At 39.5% G+C, this 25,927-nt stretch overlaps 1 protein-coding gene across 1 annotated transcript in view; it reads left to right on the forward strand.

Annotated features, from left to right (window-relative positions):
- RAB38 (RAB38, member RAS oncogene family) overlaps positions 1-25,927 on the forward strand; it is a 60,008-nt gene that overhangs the window by 9,147 nt on the left and 24,934 nt on the right. The window contains exon 2 of the mRNA XM_043579979.1: positions 16,596-16,876. Within this exon, the coding sequence (XP_043435914.1) occupies positions 16,596-16,876 (281 nt within the window). The remainder of the gene's footprint in view (positions 1-16,595; positions 16,877-25,927) is intronic.

Consider the following 25,927-nt stretch of genomic DNA (forward strand, 5'->3'; position numbering starts at 1 on the left):
TTCTTAGATTCTGAGATGGAAATTTCCAGAGGGATATGCTGACCCTACTACTCCTGGGCTGGAAATTACATTTATTCCCTCAAAGGAAGATTCTCATCTTCTAGGCTGGTGTACTAGAGTAGTCTCCAACTTGGCAAGGTCAAGACTGTGACTGCAGCCTGGGTTTCAAATTATTGAGTTCCGCTATTTTTTTTCCAACTGTTTGAGAATTCAATTAAAAAGTATATGATCTTTTTTTTTTGTAATTTTTTTTTCAACATTTATTTATTTTTGGGACAGAGAGAGACAGAACATGAACAGGGGAGGGGCAGAGAGAGAGGGAGACACAGAATCGGAAACAGGCTCCAGGCTCTGAGCTATCAGCCCAGAGCCTGATGCGGGGCTCGAACTCACGGACCGCAAGATTGTGACCTGGCTGAAGTCGGACGCTTAACCGACTGCACCACCCAGGCGCCCCAAAAAAGTATATGATCTTAATTTACTCTTTGAAAAAAACTCAGGTTTTAACTTCCACCATTCCCCACTCCTTTTGGTTTCTCATGCACAGCTATTAATTAAATCCTCTCTCTTCTCTCTCTCTCTCTCTCTTTTTAAGTTTGTTTGGAGAGAGAGTGAGAGTGTCTGCACAAGTGGGGGTGGGGCAGAGAGAGAGAGAGAAGGATAGAGAGAGAATCCCAATCATCCTCTGTACTGCCAGCATGATGCCCAGCCTGATGATAAGGGGCTCAAACTCGTGAACCCTGAGATCATGACCTGAGCCTACATCAAGAGTCGGATGCTCAACCAACTGAGCCACCCAGGCTCACTGCCCCCATCTCTTCTATCTTGAAAAATAACTGTCTTATCCCCTTATGAGTAGCCATGTCTTCTTCACAACTCATCTGGACTACTATAGCAGCTTCCTTATACCCATACCTTCATCAGGCTCCTCTCCCTGCCCCCACGCCCCATCAGTTTGTCATCCATAGACATGAGACTTTGCAGCATGGCTTCATTCTCCAGTCAGATATTCTCCAGTTTGGCATTCTTCGGTGGATCTCCATCACTTTCAGAATTAGAGGCTACACAGCTAACATCATCCTCAACGGGGAAAAACTGAAAGCTTTTTCCCTGAGATCAGGAACACGACAAGGATGCCCACTCTCACCGCTGCTGTTTAACATAGTGCTGGAAGTTCTAGCATCAGCAATCAGACAACAAAAGGAAATCAAAGGCATCAAAATTGGCAAAGATGAAGTCAAGCTTTCGCTTTTTGCAGATGACATGATATTATACATGGAAAATCCGATAGACTCCACCAAAAGTCTGCTAGAACTGATACAGGAATTCAGCAAAGTTGCAGGATACAAAGTCAATGTACAGAAATCAGTTGCATTCTTATACACTAACAATGAAGCAACAGAAAGACAAATAAAGAAACTGATCCCATTCACAATTGCACCAAGAAGCATAAAATACCTAGGAATAAACCTAACCAAAGATGTAAAGGATCTGTATGCTGAAAACTATAGAAAGCTTCTGAAGGAAATTGAAGAAGATTTAAAGAAATGGAAAGACATTCCCTGCTCATGGATTGGAAAAATAAATATTGTCAAAATGTCAATACTACCCAAAGCTATCTACACATTCAATGCAATCCCAATCAAAATTGCACCAGCATTCTTCTCGAAACTAGAACAAGCAATCCTAAAATTCATATGGAACCACAAAAGGCCCCGAATAGCCAAAGGAATTTTGAAGAAGAAGACCAAAGCAGGAGGCATCACAATCCCAGACTTTAGCCTCTACTACAAAGCTGTCATCATCAAGACAGCATGGTATTGGCACCAAAACAGACACATAGACCAATGGAATAGAATAGAAACCCCAGAACTAGACCCACAAACGTATGGCCAACTCATCTTTGACAAAGCAGGAAAGAACATCCAATGGAAAAAAGACAGCCTCTTTAACAAATGGTGCTGGGAGAACTGGACAGCAACATGCAGAAGGTTGAAACTAGACCACTTTCTCACACCATTCACAAAAATAAACTCAAAATGGATAAAGGACCTGAATGTGAGACAGGAAACCATCAAAACCTTAGAGGAGAAAGCAGGAAAAGACCTCTCTGACCTCAGCCGTAGCAATCTCTTACTCGACACATCCCCAAAGGCAAGGGAATTAAAAGCAAAAGTGAATTACTGGGACCTTATGAAGATAAAAAGCTTCTGCACAGCAAAGGAAACAACCAACAAAACTAAAAGGCAACCAACGGAATGGGAAAAGATATTCGCAAATGACATATCGGACAAAGGGCTAGTATCCAAAATCTATAAAGAACTCACCAAACTCCACACCCGAAAAACAAATAACCCAGTGAAGAAATGGGCAGAAAACATGAATAGACACTTCTCTAAAGAAGACATCCACATGGCCAACAGGCACATGAAAAGATGTTCAGCGTCGCTCCTTATCAGGGAAATACAAATCAAAACCACACTCAGGTATCACCTCACGCCAGTCAGAGTGGCCAAAATGAACAAATCAGGAGACTATAGATGCTGGAGAGGATGTGGAGAAACGGGAACCCTCTTGCACTGTTGGTGGGAATGCAAATTGGTGCAGCCGCTCTGGAAAGCAGTGTGGAGGTTCCTCAGAAAATTAAAAATAGACCTACCCTATGACCCAGCAATAGCACTGCTAGGAATTTATCCAAGGGATACAGGAGCACTGATGCATAGGGCCACTTGTACACCAATGTTCATAGCAGCACTCTCAACAATAGCCAAATTATGGAAAGAGCCTAAATGTCCATCAACTGATGAATGGATAAAGAAATTGTGGTTTATATACACAATGGAATATTACATGGCAATGAGAAAAAATGAAATATGGCCTTTTGTAGCAACGTGGATGGAACTGGAGAGTGTGATGCTAAGTGAAATAAGCCATACAGAGAAAGACAGATACCATATGGTCTCACTCTTATGTGGATCCTGAGAAACTTAACAGGAACCCATGGGGGAGGGGAAGGAAAAAAAAAAAAAAGAGGCTAGAATGGGAGAGAGCCAAAGCATAAGAGACTGTTAAAAACTGAGAACAAACTGAGGGTTGATGGGGGGTGGGAGGGAGGAGAGGGTGGGTGATGGGTATTGGGGAGGGCACCTTTTGGGATGAGCACTGGGTGTTGTATGGAAACCAATTTGTCAATAAATTTCAGAAAAAAAAATAAAAAATAAAAAATAAAAACCTTAAAAAAAAAAAAAAAAAAAAAAAAGAATTAGAGGCTAAACTTTTTACGATGAAATTTGAGCTCACCCATTCCAGTCTCATATCTTATACCTCTGACTCTTGACCATTCCAGATATCTTACAGTGGCTTCAATTCACCCACCTTCCCCTCTGTGCTGTGGCTCATATGATTGCCACTGGCTAAATACACTTTCCTCCTTTTTACTTAGATGATGTCTATGGATTCTTTGTCACAAAACCCATCTCACCCCCTTTATGAAGTATCTGCTTGAGCCCATGTGTCCCTGGGAGGCAGTGTTTCTTTGCTCCCATAATAGCCATGCTTATCATTTTAGATTAGAAGCCCTTCACTTCTGCATTACAATGTCTTTTTCTTCCAATTTATGACCCTAGGTCCCAGCATAGTCCTTGGGATTTAGTAGGTCCTCAATGAGTGTTTGTTCATTAAAAAGTTTTTCAGCCAACTATTTCAGCATTGCTTTAATTCTAAGATATACTGTTGATCTAAACATTTCTCCAATAAAACAGAAAATAATGAATTTGTTTATGCTTGAAAGACTTCATAGTTTTATGAATATTAACAATTAAAAATGCATACATTTTATTTTATTTTTTATTAAAAAATTTTTTTTAACGTTTATTTATTTTTGAGACAGAGAGAGACAGAGCATGAACAGGGGAGGGTCAGAGAGAGAGGGAGACACAGAATCTGAAACAGGCTCCAGGCCCTGAGCTGTCAGCACAGAGCCCGATGCGGGGCTCGAACTCACGGACCGTGAGATCATGACCTGAGCTGAAGTCGGACGCTTAACCGACTGAGCCACCCAGGCGCCCCCAAAATGCATACATTTTATAACTGACAAATATGGTAGTCACTTTCCTGAAGATGGCATTCTATTTTATTTTTTACCATAAAAACTGGAGAGTGAGCTTAAAGACCATTCTTTTTTTTTTTTTAACGTTTATTTATTTTGAGACAGAGAGAGACCATGAACGGGGGAGGGGCAGAGAGAGAGGGAGACACAGAATTGGAAGCAGGCTCCAAGCTCCGAGCCATCAGCCCAGAGCCCGACGTGGGGCTCGAACTCATGGACCGCGAGATTGTGACCTGAGTTGAAGTCAGACGCTTAACCGAGTGAACCACCCAGGCGCCCCTAAAGACCATTCTTAAAAGCTGCACTTCATCATTTAACCGAGTCTTTATAATTTGGAATGAAGTGTCATTTATTTGGAGGTCACATGGCAAAACTGCATCCTTATGATTTTTGGATACATTAAATGAAGTCATTATTTTGAAGGGTAATTTTCACAGAGGTAAGACCTTGACAGCTCATCAAACCAAATCCTTCATTTTACAGAAGAGAAAGCTGTGCTCTGAAAGGGGGTTTGTATTAGTTTCTCAGAATTTTAGAACGAGTTAATGGTAGAACTGGAACCAGAATGTAGGCATCTCTAGTTTATTAATGATGAGATTTGAAGAAGCTTATTTTTTTTTTTTAATTTTTTGGTATAGTCTTAAGCACTGAGACAACAAAATAATTGAATTTGGTGGGCACCAGCCCTATGGAAATCATGCAGTGAAGAAGAGAGGGTGATGGTCCCGGGGGCACCCAGAGACATCCATAGTCTGGCTTCAAATAGCATTCCTAGTATTTTCCTCTCTTCTCCATGATGAAGGTTTGCTTCCTTGTTCACACCCCATGGTCATTGCCTCTACGCCCTTGTTCCTGCTCTTCCTGTTGGTTCACATGCCCTTCCCTTTATTCCCACATATCCAAATCCTATATCATGTTTAAGACCCATCCAAAAGGGCAACTCCTTTACAAAGACTTCCCTAATTCTCTCTTTCCAGCAGTAACTTCCTCTTCCCTCGAACCTCATGCAATTTTTTTTATGCCCTTGTAGCACTTCTTTTAACCTTGTCTTAGAGTTGTTCATACCTCTCCAGATAGCCCTCATGTGTTTTAGCAGGCATTGCCACAGATTGTTGCATAATTTACTGAAATGGCTGTGGAGTCAGCAAACAGGTAGAGAAGGAGAAAGTACTATATAGGAGGAGAAACAAGCAAGGGCAGGATTTTGGAAGCAAAGGAGAAAGGATTTTAGGAGAGGATAGTCAATAGTTTCAAATGGCTGAGAGAGATCAGAGTTATTTCTTTCTGCTTGGAGTCTCTACTTTTTGTAGTCTCTTTTATCCTGATATGTTATTTAACCTTTCTTTTTCATCAGCCTTGCATTAAACTGTTCTCTCAAGAAAAGTGATGAAAAACTTGGCTTCTTGTATAAGCTCCTCAGCCCAATGGAGACAAGGAAAATATCTGTAGTGGGAAGGATTCAGACAATTTTCAGTCTAATTTCTAGGGAAAAATTTAAAGCTAATCGACAAATTTTTTGTTGGGAGGACTATTTTTCTCTATAATATAATGTGTTATTAACAGCTACCACTTATTGGGTGTCAGGCATAGTGCTATGCATTTTTATGTATCATTTTATTCATTGCTCTCAGTGAGAGTATCTGGTAGGTACTGTTTACTAATCCCATCACAGCACTGAGAGAACTGTGCTTAGACAAGCTAGAAAACAGATAAGCAGGAAAAAAAAATACATAAAACTTTTTTTTTTAATTTTTTTTTTAACGTTTATTTATTTTTGAGACAGAGAGAGACAGAGCATGAACGGGGGAGGGTCAGAGAGAGGGAGACACAGAATCCGAAACAGGCTCCAGGCTCTGAGCTGTCAGCACAGAGCCCGACGCGGGGCTCAAACTCACGGACCATGAGATCATGACCTGAGCTGAAGTCAGCCGCCTAACCGACTGAGCCACTCAGGCGCCCCTACATAAAACTTTTCAAAAGCCATACAAATCGTAAGGGATGGTGGTGGGTAGGAACTGAGATTTGTTTACTGTTTTCTAACTACTCTGTTCTGCTGTTTCCTAAGTGTCATACAACAGTGCAATCACTTTCACATGCCGTAGATTAAGCTGCAGTTAGAAAACACACCTTAGTCCCCTCACACCTATCAGAATGGCTAGCATTAACAACTCAGGCAACAGCAGATGCTGGCGAGGGTGTGGAGAAAGAGGATCTCTTTTGCACTGCTGGTGGGAATGCAAACTGGTGCAGTCACTCTGGAAAACAGGATGGAGGTTCTTCAAAAAATTAAAAATAGGACTACCCTACAACCCAGCAATTGCACTACTAGGCATTTATCCAAGGGATACAGGTGTGCTGTTTCGAAGGGATATATGCACTCCAATGTTTATAGCAGCACTATCAACAATAGCCAAAGTATGGAAAGAGCCCAAATGTCCATCAATGGATGATGAATGGATAAATAAGGTGTGGCATATATATACAATGGAGTATTAGTTGGCAATCAAAAAGAATGAAATCTTGCCATTTGCATCTACGTGGATGGAACTGGAGGGTATTATGCTAACTGAAATTAGAGAAAGACAAATATCATATGATTTCACCTATATGAGGAATTTAAGATACAAAACAGATGAACATAAGGGAAGGGAAACAAAAATAATATAAAAACAGGAAGGGGGACAAAACATAAGAGACTCTTAAATATAGAGAACAAACAGAGGTTTGCTGGAGGGGTTGTGGGAGGGGAGATGGGCTAAATGGGTAAGGGGCACTAAGGAATCTACTCCCGAAGTCATTGTTGCACTATATGCTAACTAACTTGGATGTAAGTTAAAAAAAATTTAAAAAAAAAGGAAACACACCTTATTTATTTAAAGGAAGAATTTATTATTTTTTGAACATTTATACTTTTGAATAGAGCTAAGAATTAAATGCACACATTATTGCTGAGATCATGGGGTTTGCTTGGCTTAAAAACAACCATCTTAATATACTACTTCTAGGCAGGATAACCATAGTGACTAAAGATAGAAAGAATTGTGATGCTTGATGGTTCTGGAATAAAAAATAAGTCTTATGTAGGACAGAGGGATACATGTGCATGTGCATGTGTGTGTCTTTCAAACTTAAAACAGTAATTTAGAGAATGTAGTGGCTATAGCATAAGTGTTCAAACTTTTAGTTCATAGCATTCTTAAGTGTCAAGTCATGTTTTCATGGTTTCTCTAGGTCAGTAGGATAACAGGCCAAGTTCTATATATTTGGGACATGGATCACCTCAAAATTTGAGTCAGAGTAGACATCACCACTCTCATTTCCTGTTTCACATTGGTTTTCACATGGAAGAGGGAGAATCCCAAGCAGGCTGCTTGCCCAGCATGGAGCCCAAGGGGCAACTTGATCTCCTGATCTCAGGACTGTGAAATCATGACCTGGGCCAAAATCAAGAGTTGGACACTTAACTGATGGAGGCATCTAGGTGCCCCTCTTGCTTTTTATTACACAAACTGAAAAATCCAGTTTCAAAAAGATAGGATCACATCAGCAGGAATGTAGTGTTATCTAAGGTTAAAATTGTGATCTACCTCAAGCTAGTAGTGCCTGAGGTATTTGATTGATCTTGAGTACCATTGTGTTTGCCTTGAAATTTTAAAATATCTTATTGTACCCCTGTGAGTTCACTGAGACACCCCAGAACACCCTGGTACACATCTTGGGAATTACAGCTCTGGAGGAATCTGGAAATTCTTTAAAAACAAAAACCTTAGAGTCCTAGACTTGTGAGTCATTTGTGAAAGTGCTCAGACTTGTGAGGTTTTGTTTTTGTTTTTTTACTGTCTTGTGAATGTATAAAAATATCTATAAATGTTACTTAGAGGTGATATCTCAAATGCTAAGTAATCCAAAACATACCTTTTTACTTAATGTGTTTGAGCTTACATTCAGTGGAGATATTTTTAGGTTGTTTGTTAGGTATTTGTTTCAGTTGTAATTAGTTTAATTAAAAACATGGCATGCTGATTGTTTTATATCCATTCATGCCAACTTCTCTTCTGTGATTTGGTTTCATTCCCTCCCTCTATCCAGTATTGGCCATTCTATCACTGTATGATCTTATTTCTCCATCCAAGTGAGTTATTTTATCTAAACTGAGTAGTTTAAGACCTCAGTCAAAATAAATTCTGACAAAAAAAAATTTTTTTGAGATACCAAGGCACTAACTGTCTCTCTCTCTCTGACTCTCTCTCTGTTTCTCTCTCTCCCACATACACAGCCTGAAATTTAAATATAAATATAGAATTGAATGAGAATATTTTGAAATTTAATTTAAAAACAGATCACTCTAATTCATTCATCTTTCTTTTCTAGAATGTTATTATTTATGGACACCTGAGAAACCAATTGTTATTTTTTATGTCATCTTACTCTTTCACGCTTTAGCTTAATTCAGTACACTGCATCTAACTTTACCTTCTTGTTGAATAGAGGTAGGATTTGCCCATAAGAGATGACAACCAGTAATAGGATGAAAGGAGAGCCATCATTTATGGGGAAACTAAAGAAATTGCAGAAGGAGCTTCGATGGTTCTGAATTGGGGACAAGTTTTTTCAAAGTGAATCTTAAGAATGAGCAGGAGTTTAGGGGTGCCTGGGTGCCTCAGTCGGTTAAGTGTCCGACTCACGACACGATCTCACAGTTCGTGGGTTTGAGCCCCTTGTTGGGCTCTCTGCTGACAGCTCAGAGCCTGGAGCCTGCTTCAGATTCTGTGTCTTCCTCTCTCTCTGCTCCTCCCCCACTCATGCTCTGTCTCTGTCTCTGATTCTGTCTCTGTCTCTCTCAAAAATAAATAAACATTAAAAAAATTAAAAAAAAAAGAATGAACAGGAGCTTGGTAGGCATAGAAAATAAATTAGTTGGATCAGAGATCTTGCTTTATTCAGTTCACCCCTCTCCCTGCTGCAGTTCCTGCTCACAAATAAGAAATCGATGTTAGCTGTTATTTCATTACATAAAGAGTACTTGTATTACAGTTCTGTTCTATCACATGAGTCTGCTGTGAGCATAGCCTAGGAGCCTCTCAGAGTGTGTGTGTGCTATGGAGACATAGAGAACAGTACTTGAGTAATTCAACAATGAGCTCAAGAAGCTCAGTGTAGTTAGGGACGTAGACTGCAGAAATTTGCAGCCCATCAAAAGCAGTACAAGGCAGGGCCTGCATAAGTGGGCAAGCAAATGATAGAGTCAGTGCCATGTGAGTAAAATCGAGGAAAGAGTTGAGTATGGGCCAAGTAGAATGCTCCAAGAAAGTAGGGTTTTGTACAGATTCAAAGAATAGTTAGGACTTAGAGAGTAAGGGAACGGATATGTTCCAGTGGGAGTGGAGGGTGCCAGGGAGTGAATGTGAATGAAAGCAAGAAGCAGAATTTAGGAGAGCTGTGCAAGTCAGAGTTTTATAGCAGGACCTTGAGCTCAGTCTGAGGATCAGCCTTTAACTTGATCAAGGTGTGCAACTTTGAAAATCCCATAGGAGCCCAGAGGATAAGAGTAAATGAACTCTTTTTTCTACCTGGCAAACTCTTACTCATCTTTCGAGGGCCGATCTGAAGTGTTTGTTGCCAGTTCAGGATCACTCAAGCTACTGCTCCCTGTTTCTGTAGGAAATAGGAACACAGTTTCCTTGTAATCCTGGCTCACATTTTGTTTCTCTACAAAATTCCATTTACAGTAGGTGGATATCCTGGAACAAGCCCAAGTGCATTAAAGAGTATTTTGATGCAAAAATAAGCAAACATGGGATCCTAAGTAATCATTTATAAGAGGCTTGCAATAAGAAAAAAGGATCAGTAGCAACAATTTCTTTAAAATAAAATTATATAAATTTCATTAAATTCTAAATATTTCGTTAGAATTAGTTTTTATAAAATTGATATAATTACTCACATTTAAATGTAAGGTGGAGTTTTGTGGTATATGACAATGTGACATGCATAGCATCTCAGAAAGTTATTTTCCCTTTAAAATTGGGTGTTTGGTACTAGTCAGCTCAAATGAACTAACTCCTAAACATTACTCATATGATGTAGACCTTGTATTTCTAAATATTCTGAGTTTTCAAGACATTCCAATATCTGTCTTATTAGAGATCTTCCGATTTATAACTGTTGGCAAGTCATCCAAATTGCTTAAATCTTGTGTAGGTCACAGAACATGTTAACAGCCCAACATCCAGTTTGTGGCATCTGCTGTAGGCAGTAGGGGATCCCTGAAAGTGTTTAATTAGGAAAATGATAGGGTGAAAACAGAGCTTTGGAAGGTGAATTTGGAAGAGGTGTATAGAAATTAAAGTACAAGTTCAATATCTAGCCCTGACCACAGCCTGAAACTTCAGCCTTATATATACAACTGCCGACTCAACGTATCTGCCTAACAGACATCTCAAACCTAACATATCAGATCCTGACCTGCTTCCACAAAACCTACACTTCCAAAAGTCTTCTCCATTCCATTTAATGGCAACTCCATACTTTCCATTTTTTTCAGCCAAAAGTTCTGGAGTCCTGCTCGCATCATCTCATACTATACATCTCCTCTATCATTTCAATTTCCAGATATACCCAGGAAGCCAGCAATCTTTACCACCCTTCACCATCACCATGTTGGTCCAAATTATTGTCTCTTGCCTGTCTCCTCACTTCCAACCTTGACACCCATAGGTCATTCCTTAATGCAGCAGCCATACTATCCATTTACTCCTGCTCTTTGATGTTTCTCAACTGCTCACAATCCTTCAGTGCTTCCCTCTCTCATGCAGGATAAAGGGCAACCTTCTTATAACGGCCTGAAATTGTTTCCAGTCCGGACCCTGAGATCTGCCCATCTCACTGCACACTACTTTTCCTCTTGCTCAGTCCTCTCCAATGCAGACTCCTTGTTCTTCTCTGAATACTTGCTTCAGAGTCTTTGTGCTGTTCTGTCTAAAACCCTCTTCTAAATATCCATATGGCTTTCTCCTTTACCTCTTTTTGGTCTTTACTTAAATAACACCTTCTTTGTGGGCCTCCACTATCTATCCTGCTTAACTTTGCCCTCCCTCCCACATACCATTTTCTCCTTTCCTACTTTATTTTTCTCTGTAACACTTCACCAGCTAATGCAGTTTTATGTGTACCTTACCACTGTTTATCTCTTTCCACTAGAATGTAAGATTCATTAGGACACAGACCTTTAATTATCTTTTCTAGTTGCTAGAACAGTGCCTGAAAATTAATAAGCATTCAAAACTTTGTTGTTCGGTGAATGAAGGAGGTGAGGCAATCCTAACTAGAGTGGTTTCGATGGGAATGGAAAGAAAATGATGAATACAAGAGACATGGCAGAGGGTGAGCCTTAAAGTCCAGTTAAGCCTGCAAGTATCTGCTGGGGTGAGGGGAGGTAAAGAATTAGGGGTTATTCCTTCACTTGGTGAGAAGACCTTACTGAGCACTCACTGGATACTGAATGTTCAATACACTTGTCATGGGGGTGCTTAAACCTGGTTCTGGCTAGGGGGAACTTACAATTTTGTGAGGGAAGATTACACATGGTTAATGCCAGTATATCAGACTAGGTGACTTGGAAAAAAAGTGATTGATTGAGACATTTCTGTCACTGGCTTGGTGGGGCAAAGTAGGGAAGAGAGAAGATGAGACGGTTTCAAAATGTTGGACAGAAGGTCAGATGGGCCCTTAAAAAGTGGACAAAACCTACTCACGAGGATGTCAGCCAGACTCTGATCCTAGTCTAGATTTCCTTGACTCACTCTTCAAAACCAGCTTAAGCTATTGTAAATTCAGTAATTAGATAGATTTTTTTTTCCTCTAGATCCTTGTGCAAGGTCCATATTTACTCTAATTTTTATCTTCCTGCTTTTCATTCTATTATTCCCTAGAAATAAAGAGCATATCTGTATCTTGGAGGAAATTTTAGCTCTATGGATTGTGCCATGACCAAAAACATGTTATTTTTAATAGAGTAAATTGATTCCAAATTTCTTAAGAATATGAAAATGATTACAAAAGCATAACATTCCAGTCTAAAACTTGTTGCAACAGATATGAACCTAGCCCTGTTAGAATAATGTTAATTTTCTCCATCAATGAACATCTTTCGATTATTTAGTGGAAATGAGAGTATAATATAGAGCAAGTGTGTTAGTACACAGCACTCGTTCATGAATATACAATGATGTTGTATTTTAGAGGAAGAAAGAACTTTAATTTTAGCTTATTTCTGCAAGAGTATCTTGAGTTTTTACTATATCAAATAGGTGGAAAATAGGCCTCAGATTTATAAGATCAAAATATGATCAACTTGCTCTTCAAGATTTTACAGTGCTGTAGTGGAGACTGAAGCATGAATATATAGCATAATAAATGTAAATGATGTCAGGTAAAGAAAATGCTATAGGGTCATGAAAAAGTTGGGAGGCCAGGGAAGGTTGCAGAACTGTAATGGCATTTCAGGGCGCAATTATAGGGTGTACAGGATTTCATTGGACAGAGTGAGAGGAAGAAAGATGGGGAAGGAATTCAGGTTTTGGGAATAGAGATATAAAAAGGAAAGAAAAATCCAGGGAGTAATGGAGGATGTGTTTTAGAAAGAGTAAGTACTCTAGTGTGGCTTCGCCATGGAGCACTTGAAGAAAGTGACAGGAGGAGAGTTTGGAAAGGTGGTTGGAGCCAAAGTCTCCTTGTCTGCAGTTTTAATAAAGGTGTCTGTTTTTAAGCATGTAAGAGGCACTGAAGGGCTAAAGCAATAGAGCATAATGGTAATGTTTACATTTTGAAAGTGGATTAATACAGAAATGGTTTTAAGATTTCACCTAGGGACTGCTTAAAAAGACAGATTCCTGGGTCCCATATAAAACTACCATGTAAGAATCTCTGAAGAACATGGCCCAGGAATGGGTGTTCTATAAATACCTAAGATGCATTTTCTTTCCTGCTTTATTGAAATATAATTGGCATATAACGTGTAAATTTAAGCTGTACAGCATGATGGCTTGATATATTTATATATGTCAAAATGATTACTACGATAGGATGAACACCTCCATCACCTTACATAATTCCCTTTTTTTTTTTTGTCTGTGGTGGGAACATGTAAGAACTACTCTTTTAGCAACTTTATACACATAATACAGTATTATTAATTATAATCATCATACTATATATTAGATCCCACCACTTATTTATCTTATAACTGGAGGTCTATATCCTTTGGCCAACATCTCCCCGTTTCTCCCACTCTCAGACTTCGGCAACCACCTTTCTACTGTTTCTACAAGTTTGACTTTTTTGGATTCCACATATAAATGAGATGATATAGTATTTTTTTCCTCTGTCTGACTTATTTCACTTACCATAATGTTCTCATAGCATTTGCCATGTTGTTGCAAAAGGAAGAATTTCCTTCTTTTTTGTGGCTGAATAATATTTCACTGTATGCATATACCACGTTTTCTTCATTCATTCATTCATTCATTCACTGATAGACACTTAAGAGGTTGCCATTCTCATTCCTTGTGGACAATGCTGCAATGAACAGGGGGGTGCAGATAGCTCTTTAAGATAATGACTTCATTTCCTTCCTGTGTATGCCCGTCTGGTGATCCCTTATGCTGCCAGGATGTCTGAAGACCTATGTTTATATTTATATTTATTTTAAGATCAGTAGCAGTGCTGATGGGGAAGAGGACTGATCAGGGGCTGCTTCTGAGACAGAAGCATTGGTAGAATGTTGGAGACCCTTTGGACAGAGAGGCGAAGAAAGAGTCAGATGACTTGAAGATACCGCTCTGGGGCACAATATTACTAGTGATGCTGAGAACTGGAGGGAACACGGAGGGAGTAGGAGGTGGAGAGCTGGTTGCCTGCATCTGAGGAGGTTGATTAGAGGGGTTGCCAGAGGCAATAACGAATTTAGTTTCCGGTATCCAATCCCATTTCCCTATTTTACCAATGAGGAAAGCTGAAGCTCAGAATGGTACGGTGACTAATCTGAGGTCACAGAGCTGGTTGGTTAGTAGTGGAGTGGTAAATGAATGTGCCCAGTTTAACAGAAAACCCAACACACTTCCTCCTCTTGTTTCTATGCCTGTGTAGAAGATTCACAGCTTGATTATGTGCACTGAGAACATCTATAGAGTATTAATTACCAAGTGAAAATCCATTAAATAAACATTATGACTGTATTGCTTGTGTATATTTTTAGATGAGTCTGTGACACCAAATGGACCACTTAAGGCCGTTGGGACAGAGGGCCAAGCATTAATTTACTAGGAATATTTTAACTCTAGAAGCAGGAAAACAGCAAGGGACCTAGGAGGTCAGCCAAAACAAATTCATGCACGTAAAACATGCCTGACATACAATAATAAGCACAGGTGAGAAAACGTAGTCTTACAAAGAGGAATACATTTGTCTAAGGCTGCACTGGTAACCAGTGATTAAAATGAAGACCGGTGTCTTCTGACCATTTAATTTACTGCCTTCTGCAGCAAGGTTTTCCAAATTATTACTGCAGCCATCGTATTAACTTTTGTGGTTCAGTTGATTGCTTTGTCATTTAACTTTCCTAGAAGCTGAACATTGAATCATGAGTCACATCGACAGGGCTATGGATGTGTGTGTAGAATCTAAGAGAAAAGAGAACCTACCTGCTGAATTGGATCATTTTTAGTGCAAGCATCCAGTATGACACTTCTTAGTTTAGAGGTTCAAGGGCAAAAAATTATGTATTTCCAGTACAAAGTACAGAGCCTGGACCGTATTAGCTATCCAGTAAATGTATGTTCAATGAGTGATCTAACCCCACAGGGAATTTTTGAACTATGGTCTTTTTTTTTTTTAAGTAAGTTACCTATGATACTCTCCTCAGGTCTCTACATTGGCCATTTGTAGGGATTCATGAAAAGTCACATGGTTCTCATTCTTTTAATAAAAAACAGCAGAGAGAGAGCTATCAGCTGACAAAGGAAGGATAAAATGTGAGTGCTAGAAATGCCCTTTTCTGAATGTGACCTCTTATCAGATCACCGGAAATATAAACTTTTCAAGTCCACCAGCCCAGTGACTTCAGTGTACAAAGATCACTTTTTTCTCTTTGTTTCTGATCTGGCACACATACCCTTATGAACTCAAACACACACACACACATACATACAGATTTTCCTTTTTGAATTCCTATAAAGGTGTTAAGCCTATACATTGTTTTTTTGCATTAGTCTTAAAAATGACCCTTTGCCATATATTTTAAATGTAAAAATCTTTCTTCTTCAAGACCCCCTTACTCTACTATGAAAATCTCTGGACAAGCAGATTATTGAATAACCCATGACTTTGCTTTTCATCTGATTAGTTCCCTGAAAGGGATCATAAGACAACTGTGCAAATCCTAAAGGCCTTCAGAGTCCCAAATGATCACAGAAGCCTTTTTTTCCCCTCTCTTCCTGAAATGTCATGGCCACCCTGAGCAGTATCAAAGGAGATCACTGTTTGCATTAGGAACTAAAAAAAGAAAGAAAATAAAAGAAATTTAAAACTCATTTGGGAGAAATGAAAGTTCATCTGTGGGTTGTGTGTCATATGAAGAGTATTATACCACTTTCTTTCATTGACTAGACAACTATGGGGAAGAAAACGAAGCTTCTGTGGTGAAACCCATGTAAGGAATGTTTTAGGATCATCATGTGCTGGCCCCCACCGAATGCTCTTCTTTCCAGTGATACGTGCGTGAGCACACAGGCTCACACACTATAGGACCATTAGGGCGGAACCCTTGACCTGCATCCATTTTCACTAGTGCTATGGATCATTTCCTCTTCAAATCTGCAATGCTAATGCCCATGTGAATATCACAACCTACAAAAGAGTTTTTTAACTTGAATTAAAACTCACCATCACAACATCTTGTACTCAGAGTTAAATGTAAAGTGTTTTTAAAATTGTTGACCTGTATGTCCTTAGATATAGGCCAGTTCCAGCGTTTTATTCTTTTTGAGAGAAGTTGGCTTATTAAATACACACCTCGCTTTATTTTAATTTGTATAACTTTATAAGACTCTTCACATGAATAAATTACCAAATCAGAATAAAAGGCCTTTGGCCATACACTTCTGGGGTTTTGGGTTCAAAAAATATAAACCCACCCTTCATTAGCTCCTGTCTTCAGCTACTGCTAGTGGATAGAGTTACAACCAGTAAGATTCATTCCATTTTGTTAATTAGCTGAAATCCCAGTCAATTTTGGTCATAAATTCTGCTCCGGAACTCTGGTTTCACTACCTACATCATACTGATTGTGTACTTAGCTCACTCTTTAAAGATAAGTACTGAAGCACTTTAGTGAGGTATCTGCTCACACTGGACACCTTGAGAGGTTCCAGTATATGATTCGGTTTACAATTGTAATGAGTTTTTGATTTCTCTTTCTTTTTGGTGATAGGTCAAGAAAGATTTGGAAATATGACAAGGGTCTATTACAGAGAAGCTATGGGCGCATTTATTGTCTTCGATGTCACCAGGCCAGCTACATTTGAAGCAGTGACAAAGTGGAAAAATGATTTGGACTCAAAGTTAAGTCTTCCTAATGGCAAACCAGTTTCAGTGGTTTTGTTGGCCAACAAATGTGACCAGGGGAAGGATGTGCTCACGAACAATGGCCTCAAGATGGACCAGTTCTGCAAGGAGCATGGTTTCGTAGGATGGTTTGAAACATCAGCCAAGGTAATGTGACCTTAAAGGAGAAACCTATTAGGCAAGATTCACAAAGACAATAATCATATAATCATTATCATCATCATAATGATGATAATATGTGTTTGTTTAGTGATTTGTATTTCCCAGATTGTTTTAAGCTCTTTCTCATCTCAAGAGGATAAGTTGGCAGGGCAGAAATTACTATCCACAATTTAAGATGATTTTGGCAGGGGCACCTGGGTGGCTCAGTTGGTTAAGTGTCCGACTTCAGTTCAGGTCATGATCTTGTGGTTCTTGAGTTCAAGCCCCACATCGGACTCTGTGCTGACAGCTCAGAACCTGGAGCCTGCTTCAGATTCTGTGTCTCCCTCTCTCTCTGCCCCTCCCTCACTCCCCGCTCTCATTCTGTCTCCCTCAAAAATAAATAAACCTTAAAAAATTTTTGAAAAAGATGATTTTGGCTAAGAGAGCAAAAATCAACTTGTACATGGTCACAGTAATAATAGTTAATAACTGTGTTTGTTTAGTGAGTGCTTATTATATGTCAGGCATGTTTTACGTGCATTTTCTCATTTAGTCCTCAATAACAACCCTGTTAGGTAAGTATGATTTTAGAGTGAATGAAAGAAATGGGCCTTGCATTAGTGTCACTGCCTTATCCATGTATTAATTAATTTATTCCATCAATATTTAATATGTTCTTCTGTATGCCAGGCATGGTGCTTTGCCCTAGATACGAAAAGATGGCAGGAACGCAGAACTACCACATTGGGAATACTGGAATAGTGGAGTGAGAAAGTAGTTAGCAAGTATCACTGTGAAGAACATTATGTGGTTTGGCACTGCTCACTCTTCAGGTGGTGGAGGAGTAGCAGGGAGTGGGGCAGAGTCAGGGCTGGAAGATGAAGAACCCAATGTGGTGTGATAAGGATATTATTGTTCCCATAATGCCCCATGCTGCCATCTCATCTGTCAGATGCATGGTTTTTGCTTTACTCCCTTTTGTTTTTGCTTATATTTTTGTATCTCAGTATCAGAGAGAGAAAAAAAAAGCTTTTATGGTAAATTTTGAAAGTGAAAAAATACATAAATTAACATAACATATTGTAAGTTTACATATATGTTAAAAATATAAGTATAAAAATATATGAAACATTTTATATATTTTATATTTATAAATTATATTTTATAATATATATTTGTATAATATTTATATATTTTACATATAAATGTATACATATATTTTACATTATTAGGATTGCATTCTGCTTAGTTTTATATCATAATTTTCCCATTTTATTTATTTGTGAAAAACACAAAATAAATACTTAGGGAGTGGAGCACAGGCACTGTGCTGGTTGTTTGGGATTCAACTATGAATAAGATAGGCATTGTCTCTGTACTTATGGAAATCACAGTAAGGCCTTATTGTGAACATTTGTGCAATCACTAGAGAATGGTTTGAAAATATAACTTTAGTGGACATCATTCAAATAGGCTGAGGAGGAGTCTGAGACCTGTTTCATGCTGGAGAGAAGAATGGTCAGATTTTCCCTGGGGACTAGGGCAAGACAGACTGGAGGCAGGTCATCCTGGAGACAGAGTAACGTAGTAGTGATTGAATTCCTGTGGGAAAATGGCAAGGCTTTGAACGAAGGTAAAGGCTATAGGGATTGGAAAGGAAAACCTGAGTTGAGACTATCACTGAAGTTCATTTATTTATTTTTAAAACTTTATTTATTCATTTTGAGAGAGAGAGAGGGAGAGGGCGGGGGAAGGACAGAGAGAGAGGGAGAGAGAAAAGCCCAAGAAGGCTCCACGCTGTCAGCACAGAGCCCAATGTGGGGCTCGATCCCATGAATCGAGAGATCATGACCTGAGCTGAAACCAAGAGTCACATGTTTAACCAACTGAGTCACCCAGGTGCCCCTCACTGAAGTCTGAATACCAGCAGTCGTTAAGCAACTGAGTGGGTTGGGGGATGCTAGAGATGGAGAAGAGGGTGGTGGTGCCACTATTTCTGTCCTAGTTGGGATGTTCCTTTGTTCCCCTCATGTCCTGGAGAGTCTCAATGAGAGTGGTGTCTCTGAGCTGGCCTGTTTTGGGAAGTTGCTACTTCTCAGTGCCTGGCATTTTTGCCTTCCTTGGAGCCACAGTGTGCTATTTTGTCTTTTCCTCCAAAACCTTTTGTTTCCCTTATTTCTTGGGATTATCTTTTAACTCAGGCCACAGTGCCCATCATTTTCTACCGCCTTTCTACTCTACTTGTCAGTGAACCTTTTTGGTTTGTTTGTTTGATGAATTATTTTAAAGAGAGAGATGCAGAGCAAAACTCACAGGTCTGATTAAATTACACAAATTAAAGAAATATGACATTTTTTATAGTTTGATTTTTGGATGTTGATATTGCTGTTTTCTTTTTAAATTCCAAAATATGTGTGAATTCACCTGTTCTCTTTATTCCTTAGCCCTATCCTCAGTTTCACTCTACAACTTCTGCATTTTCCTTCAGATTCCTTTCTTTCAAAATAATTTCTCTCCTGCTCAAAACTCCAGGTACAGGGGTAGAAGAATAAGATTTTAGAGAACTCCTTTTCCCAATAGGTTACTTTCCATTTGAAGGGCAAACTAGAATGAATGACTCATATATATGATGAGGGAGTCTTCCATCATTCATTCATTCATTCATTCATTCATTTAACAAATATTATTGAACACCTGTTATGTACCAGACACTGGGAATACAGAAATGCATAAAAAAGATAGAATCCTGACCTCATGGATAACAATAAAATATAAATTAAACATAAGGTGGTATATGGGGAAAAGTGTTAGCAAAACAAATAAATAAATAAAAAAAATAGAAAAAGAAGAAAAGAAAAGAAAGGAAAGGAAAAGACCTATGAGTTTGTGAGGAGGGCTGAAATTGCTTGTAGACCAAAGGACCTTCTGGGCATTTTCTTTAACCTCACTTTGACATTTCTTGTTCCACCATGGCAGTCAAACTCTGCTTAAGAGCATGAGGTTCATTAACTTAAGGCCTGACTGACCCACTGTACTTAGATACTGGATTTTTAATCCTCCAAATCCCTGCCAGTGTAAACTTTGAAGAGAAGCTTTGTACAGAGAGAGGGTGGAGGGATTTCACAAGCCTAAAGTGTGCTGAAATGCTAAAGAGGGTACAAGGCCTCATTGTATTGCACTCAATGCCTTCTTCCCTCCAAACATACTGCTATTGAAATTGTCCCAAATGTCTTAATAATGAAAATGTCTTCCCAGTGCCAGGTTAGTATCCAAAGTTAATATCTAGCATCTCAGGAACAATACTGCAGCATTGATGCTGGAGTGTCAAACTGCTCAAAAAGTCATTTTTAAATGATCTCTGATAAAGCTCTGCTTAACTTCTGAGGATAGTATTACAGCATTTACAAAATAGAGGCCCAGATCAAACTGTCTACCCGAAGACAAGATGGCAGCATGTGGAACTGTGATCCATTTACTCTTTGATTACAACATTTGCAGGCAGGGAACATTTCCTATAGAGATCTTTGTCTTAGAAAGTGAATCTACTAACAATTAGAATCCTTTTGTGGGATGTCATGATCTGTCTGGTGATAAGCAACTGATTTCCTTTTTTATGACTCTAAAACTTCTGATGGACCAAAGGCCATGACCTTTGGCTTTGTCGCCATGGCCACATCTTGTAGCAGTCCTGCAGCTTGGCCATTTCTAAAGCTGAAACTAACAGGTTGTTTGAAAAGTCACTGGGACTAGCCTCCATCTTGATGCTGACCTTGCTGCTGAGGGACATTTGCCCTTTTGCTCTTCAGTCTTGTAGAATAATTTTCCATAAGAGTTTTTATGTCTCACTGCTGTTGCTGGAACACTCATGGTAGCCTCTGGCTGTGATTTAAGAGAGAAAAAATTAGGTGTATGCTAGCATCTATGATCTTTTTACACCATTTCTTCAAATATTAAAACCAGAGGAATAAAAAGAAAAACTGTTGTGAATAAGTTTTCTTTAGTTTTCAACCTTTATATTCTTTTTTTTTCTCAGCCATGTTTACTTGAATTCTACCTGTGGATTCACTAGGACCAGATAATATATAATTGGAGGTGATTACATGTCCCATTTTCCAAGGGCATTCCTGGTTTATCCTGCTGTCCTGGCATGATTATTGGAACAACCCATTCTTGGTTTGTAATTTGAATTTACATCGTCACCATATAGATCAGGAGCTCTAGTACATCTCACTGCCCACATCAGATCTTAACTCTACTAATGTCTATTTTATGCACCCTTGTGCCTAAGCCCAGTCTCTATAATATGTTTTGGTAGATTTGTCTCTTTACGATGAGAGCCTTGGTTTCTTGTTGGAGCATCCCCAGAGTTGGCAGTCCTATCTTCTGGGCCCGTCTCACTGGCTGATGGGGCCCTGCTACCTGTTGAGCCATTTACCTCATCTATTCTTGGTGCCCATTACCTGAATCTCCACCAGTTGCTTCTTTTGGATTCACTTTCTGGCCACACCCACTTACCTTCTAGGGTTGTCAAGAACATTAAGTGACATAATGTCTATGTTATGTCTGATCACATATACACACCACACCTACCCCTCAAACATAACATCTCTGTTATCTGTTTGCACAACCCATCCGCTGGTCTGGATATCACCATCTGTACTTAGCTCTGATGCACACAACAGCTGCACTTGGTGGAAGGGTATGCTTCTATATCTTAGCTCTTTACAGGCTGTCCCATCCTGCTTTTATGGTGCAGTGGTTCACGCATGGCTGTGTTTAGAGACAGGAGACCAGGAAAATGCCTGGGTAGACGGGAAATAGTGGAGCAAGTAATAGCTATCCAATGGTGGTGACAGGAACCAAAGTCACAGAAAGAACTTCAGTGCTCCTGGCTCATGCTCCCCTCCACCTCATGCCCTACTCCTGGCAGATTTCCATGGCTTTTCCTATCCTATGTATAGCTCCATTTTAGGCCCACTCTCTTTCTTAGAATGTTCTAAAATCACTGGGTTCCCCAGGAAGAAATTTTCTTACATTAAACTCCACTCAATTTTGGTCTCTTCCCTGCAGTTAAAAAGAAAAATGTTGATGTTTGTCCTTCTGGGAGAGGGAGTATACTCAGAAGTGTTCTCTATAAGAACATATTAATTTCTTACAGGGAGGAGTAGGTTTTCCTTAGTGTAATGGATGTTTTTCAAGTATTTTGGATTTCTAGCAGTTATTACACATGTTTGCTATCTTTAGAGGAACCCCCAGCCATAGCAGGCTTACCTTCTCAGGAAGAACCCATAGAACTTTCTTCTTTTGCTTTCTTTGCAGCCAGACCACAGGCATGTGACCTAGATTCCACCAATAATACTTATTTTGAGAGAGAAAGAGAGAGAGCATGAGCAGGGTTGGGGCAGAGAGAGAGAGAGGAGGGAGAGGATCTCAAGCAGGCTCTGCACTGTCATCACAGAGCCAAATAAGGGACTCACTCTCACAAACCATGAGAGCATGACCTGTGCCGAAACCAAGAGTCAGATGCTTAACCGACTGAGCCACCCAGGAGCCCCTCCACCAATCATACTGATGGAGAAGTGGGCAACTAGAGGAAGAAGGTACAATGTAAAATCCATTTTTTGGTGGTGGAGAGGGGGGTGGAGGCAGAGCAGGACTCCATCCTTGAGAGACAGCAGAATTTTCAGGGTCCTGTGTTTGACCCAGAAAGATAATCACTGCTGGCCCCAGGGACAGTTGCATTCAAGTTCAATTTCTCGAAGCTTCACAGATTATGGGACGCAGTGCTCATTGGTGGCTGGCATTGTGTCCTTATCAGGCCTGTTTTATGTAGGGCTTGGGTTTCTGGAAGCTTAGGCTTGAGCCTGTTTCATAAGACTGCTGAATAAATGTACAAGCTACACAATATCTCTTGAATACACTATTCTGTATTTGGCACTTCAGATTCTGTGTCTTACAACTGAGAACCTGGATTAATATACATGATTGAATATGTTTGAGAAATCCAACCTGAATAACTGCTTCCCTTGCTGCAGGACTTCTTAGGACTTTGATATTCTAATGTGCATTCTGAATCTCCAGTAAGAACTGTGGTCGTATCTCTTGCTGTTTTCTATATGTGAGCTTCATGTGGAGATTTTCATGCACATGCACTCATTCAATCCTTCTCATGAGCCTACAGAGTAGGCATTATTATTATTACCATTTTAAAGAAAAAAAAAGTTGAAACTTGAGTGACTTTCCTAAAACTGTATTACTACGGCCTTTAAAAATTTTTTTTCAATGTTTATTTTTTAGAGAGAGAGAGACAGAGCACAAGTGGAGAAGGGCAGAGAGAGAGAGGGAGACACAGAATCTGAAGCAGGGTCTAGGCTCTGAGCTGTCAGCACAGAGCCTGATGCGGGGCTTGAACTCACAAGTCATGAGATCATGACCTAAGCCCAAGTAGGACGCTCAACCAACTGAGCCACCCAGGTGCCCCACTACTGCCTTTTTTTTTTTTTTAATTCTAACATACTCTTTTTGTTCTTTCATATGTTAACATTTCAAAATCAAAGTGTGCCCTATAGCCAGTGTGATTTCTAAAAATAAAAATGATAGCTTTTTCTGCTGTCTCCTTCAAGAAGAGGAGCACCAGGGTGGCCCAGTCGATAAGTGTCTGACTCTTGATTTCGACTCAGTTCGTGATCTCGTGGGTTTGTGACATTGAACCTCACGTCCAACTCTGCCCTGAGAGCGCAGAGCCTACTTGGGATTCTCTCTCTCCCTCTCTCTGCCCCTCCCCCACTCATGTATGTGCACTCATGCTTTCTCTCTCTTTCTCTCAAAATAAATAAATAAGCATTAAAAAAAAAAAGAGGGGTCTACACCATGCAGCAGTACCTAAATGTGTTTGGTCACGTGGAACACTTAACAAAATAGTGGAACAAGCTTAGGAAATGCTGGCCTAGAATTTTCATTTAAAAGGAAAGTTTTCTATGTTTTGTTGTTTACTGAGCTATTATTATTATTATTATTATTATTATTATTCTGCAAGCTAAAATATGCAGCAGTTAAGAAGTGGCTAGTTTTTCTGGAAGCTGCCTGAAGAGTAGTATCACATATGATTTATTTCATAGGCTTCTAGAAAATATATACTTAGAAACATAATGCATTCATATGAACTGAAAATGCATAGATAATGCCATCTGGGTATGGGTAGATGGCTATTCTAATTCACTTTTAGCGGATTGAGTAGAGAACACCATTAAAAAAAAAACCTTTTATTTTTAAATTGGGTAGTAGGCCATCTCTGATTATTCTCATTTTTCAAATGTCAAACCATGAAAAAATTCTTGACAGTCACTGATGCAATCACTGATTCAATACAATTTGTATTGAGTGACTGTCCAGGTCTGTGCTGTGAATGATGTATATTAAGGTCTTTCTGAGTTCAGAGCATGTTATGAGGTGCCAGTTCTTATTCTTAAAATGTTAGAATTTCCTATAGGAAATAGATCTTACAGGTTTTAAGCGTCTGTCTCCAAAGAATTTAGGATGAGCGTTCACTCACTTACTTTGTCCCAGCACATTTAACCCTATATTTTTAGCTGGTCTGATTAGAGCTGTTTGTAGTTAGGGACATAAAAGGAAGGGCCCAATCTGGAATCTGTAATCAGAGCCAAGTTAGAAGACGTTATTTAAAGGAAATGGTGGCAATGTTTAATAGTCTGTAGCACAACCATTGGAATCACTGCTTCTGACAGATTCTTAATGCCCTACAACAACAACAACAAAAAAAGTGACTTGTTTCTTGAAGTTGAGAAGAGCTTAAGTGCCAGAGCCTGAAACTCAAGCTACTCACCTGCTTGTGAATCAATGTAAATTAATAATAATGTTTTAATTTTTATCTTTAGCCAAATTGGTTCTCTAGAGGTTTTCTAGTCTGTGCTTAAAATTTTCTAGAGAATCTGAGATCCAACTATGACTAAAATGTTGTAGGAAAGTAGATGTGGATCCTCAGAGGATATAGTCATAGATTGGTGTGCAGGGGGCAAGGTGTTCCATATGTCCTTCTCTCCTGCATGTTTTACATTTTCATTTCATAAAGCTTAGGTCCTTCCTGTCTGACATTTGGACAGTTTTAATAGTCTATTTCCAGACTTTGCTTATGATAGTCTGTACTGCATGGTTCTAAAAACTCAATCTACCCAAGGGATCACTTTGATAATTCAAGAATCTTCTGTAGGCCCTACTTTTTGATTCAGATTTAGACACCTTGGAACAGGGATCAGAGAACTATAGCCTGCAGCCCAAGTATATAGCCTACCTCCTATTTTGTAAATAAAGTTTTATTGGAGCACAGCCATGCTCATTGATTTATGTTTCTGGAGTCAGCTTTCCTCCTGGATCTTGATCTCTAACCATGACTTCTTTCCCAAACTTCAGACTTCCATATCCTTCTGGGTCTCTACCTGGATTTCACCCAGACAACTCTTCAAACCCAACACATCTGAAACTGAATTCATTGGTTTTTCTGCCAGTCAGATCATCTGATGTGGAGACCTCACATCCACCTGGACATCTAAGCCATGCACCCTTATAACTAGGTTACTCACCCTTCAGAAACCCCTTGTTCCTGAGCATAGAAAACCCACAGTGAGATTCTTTCTTGCCCCTTTTTTGTCCTTCCATTTATCCCTAATGTTACTGAACTGCTTCACATGCCCTGTTCACATCTTGCTTTTCCCTTTGTCTGGGACATGCTTCTTACAGTTATTCACCTCCCTCTCATTCTTCCTTCAGAACTTGACTCAAGTGCTATTGGATACTAACCCTCAGGTAGTCTCTCCTGTTTCTTATCACAATTGGGTCAAGATTCTTTCTTTGTGAGCCTGCCCTCTGTAGTGCACTGTGAAATCTTCCTGGGCAGCCACCAGCTCAGTGGCTTGCACATCCATAGTGGTCATTTGGTCAGTGGTCATTGGATGGAACAGAATTGTTTGCTACACTGCTTCTCAAGGACTCTTTCAGAAGATTCTTTTACCCTATTATTCTTTTTCCTACCCTTTATGG

Source organism: Prionailurus bengalensis, chromosome D1 (assembly GCF_016509475.1).
Source record: "Prionailurus bengalensis isolate Pbe53 chromosome D1, Fcat_Pben_1.1_paternal_pri, whole genome shotgun sequence".
Taxonomy (NCBI): domain Eukaryota; kingdom Metazoa; phylum Chordata; class Mammalia; order Carnivora; family Felidae; genus Prionailurus; species Prionailurus bengalensis.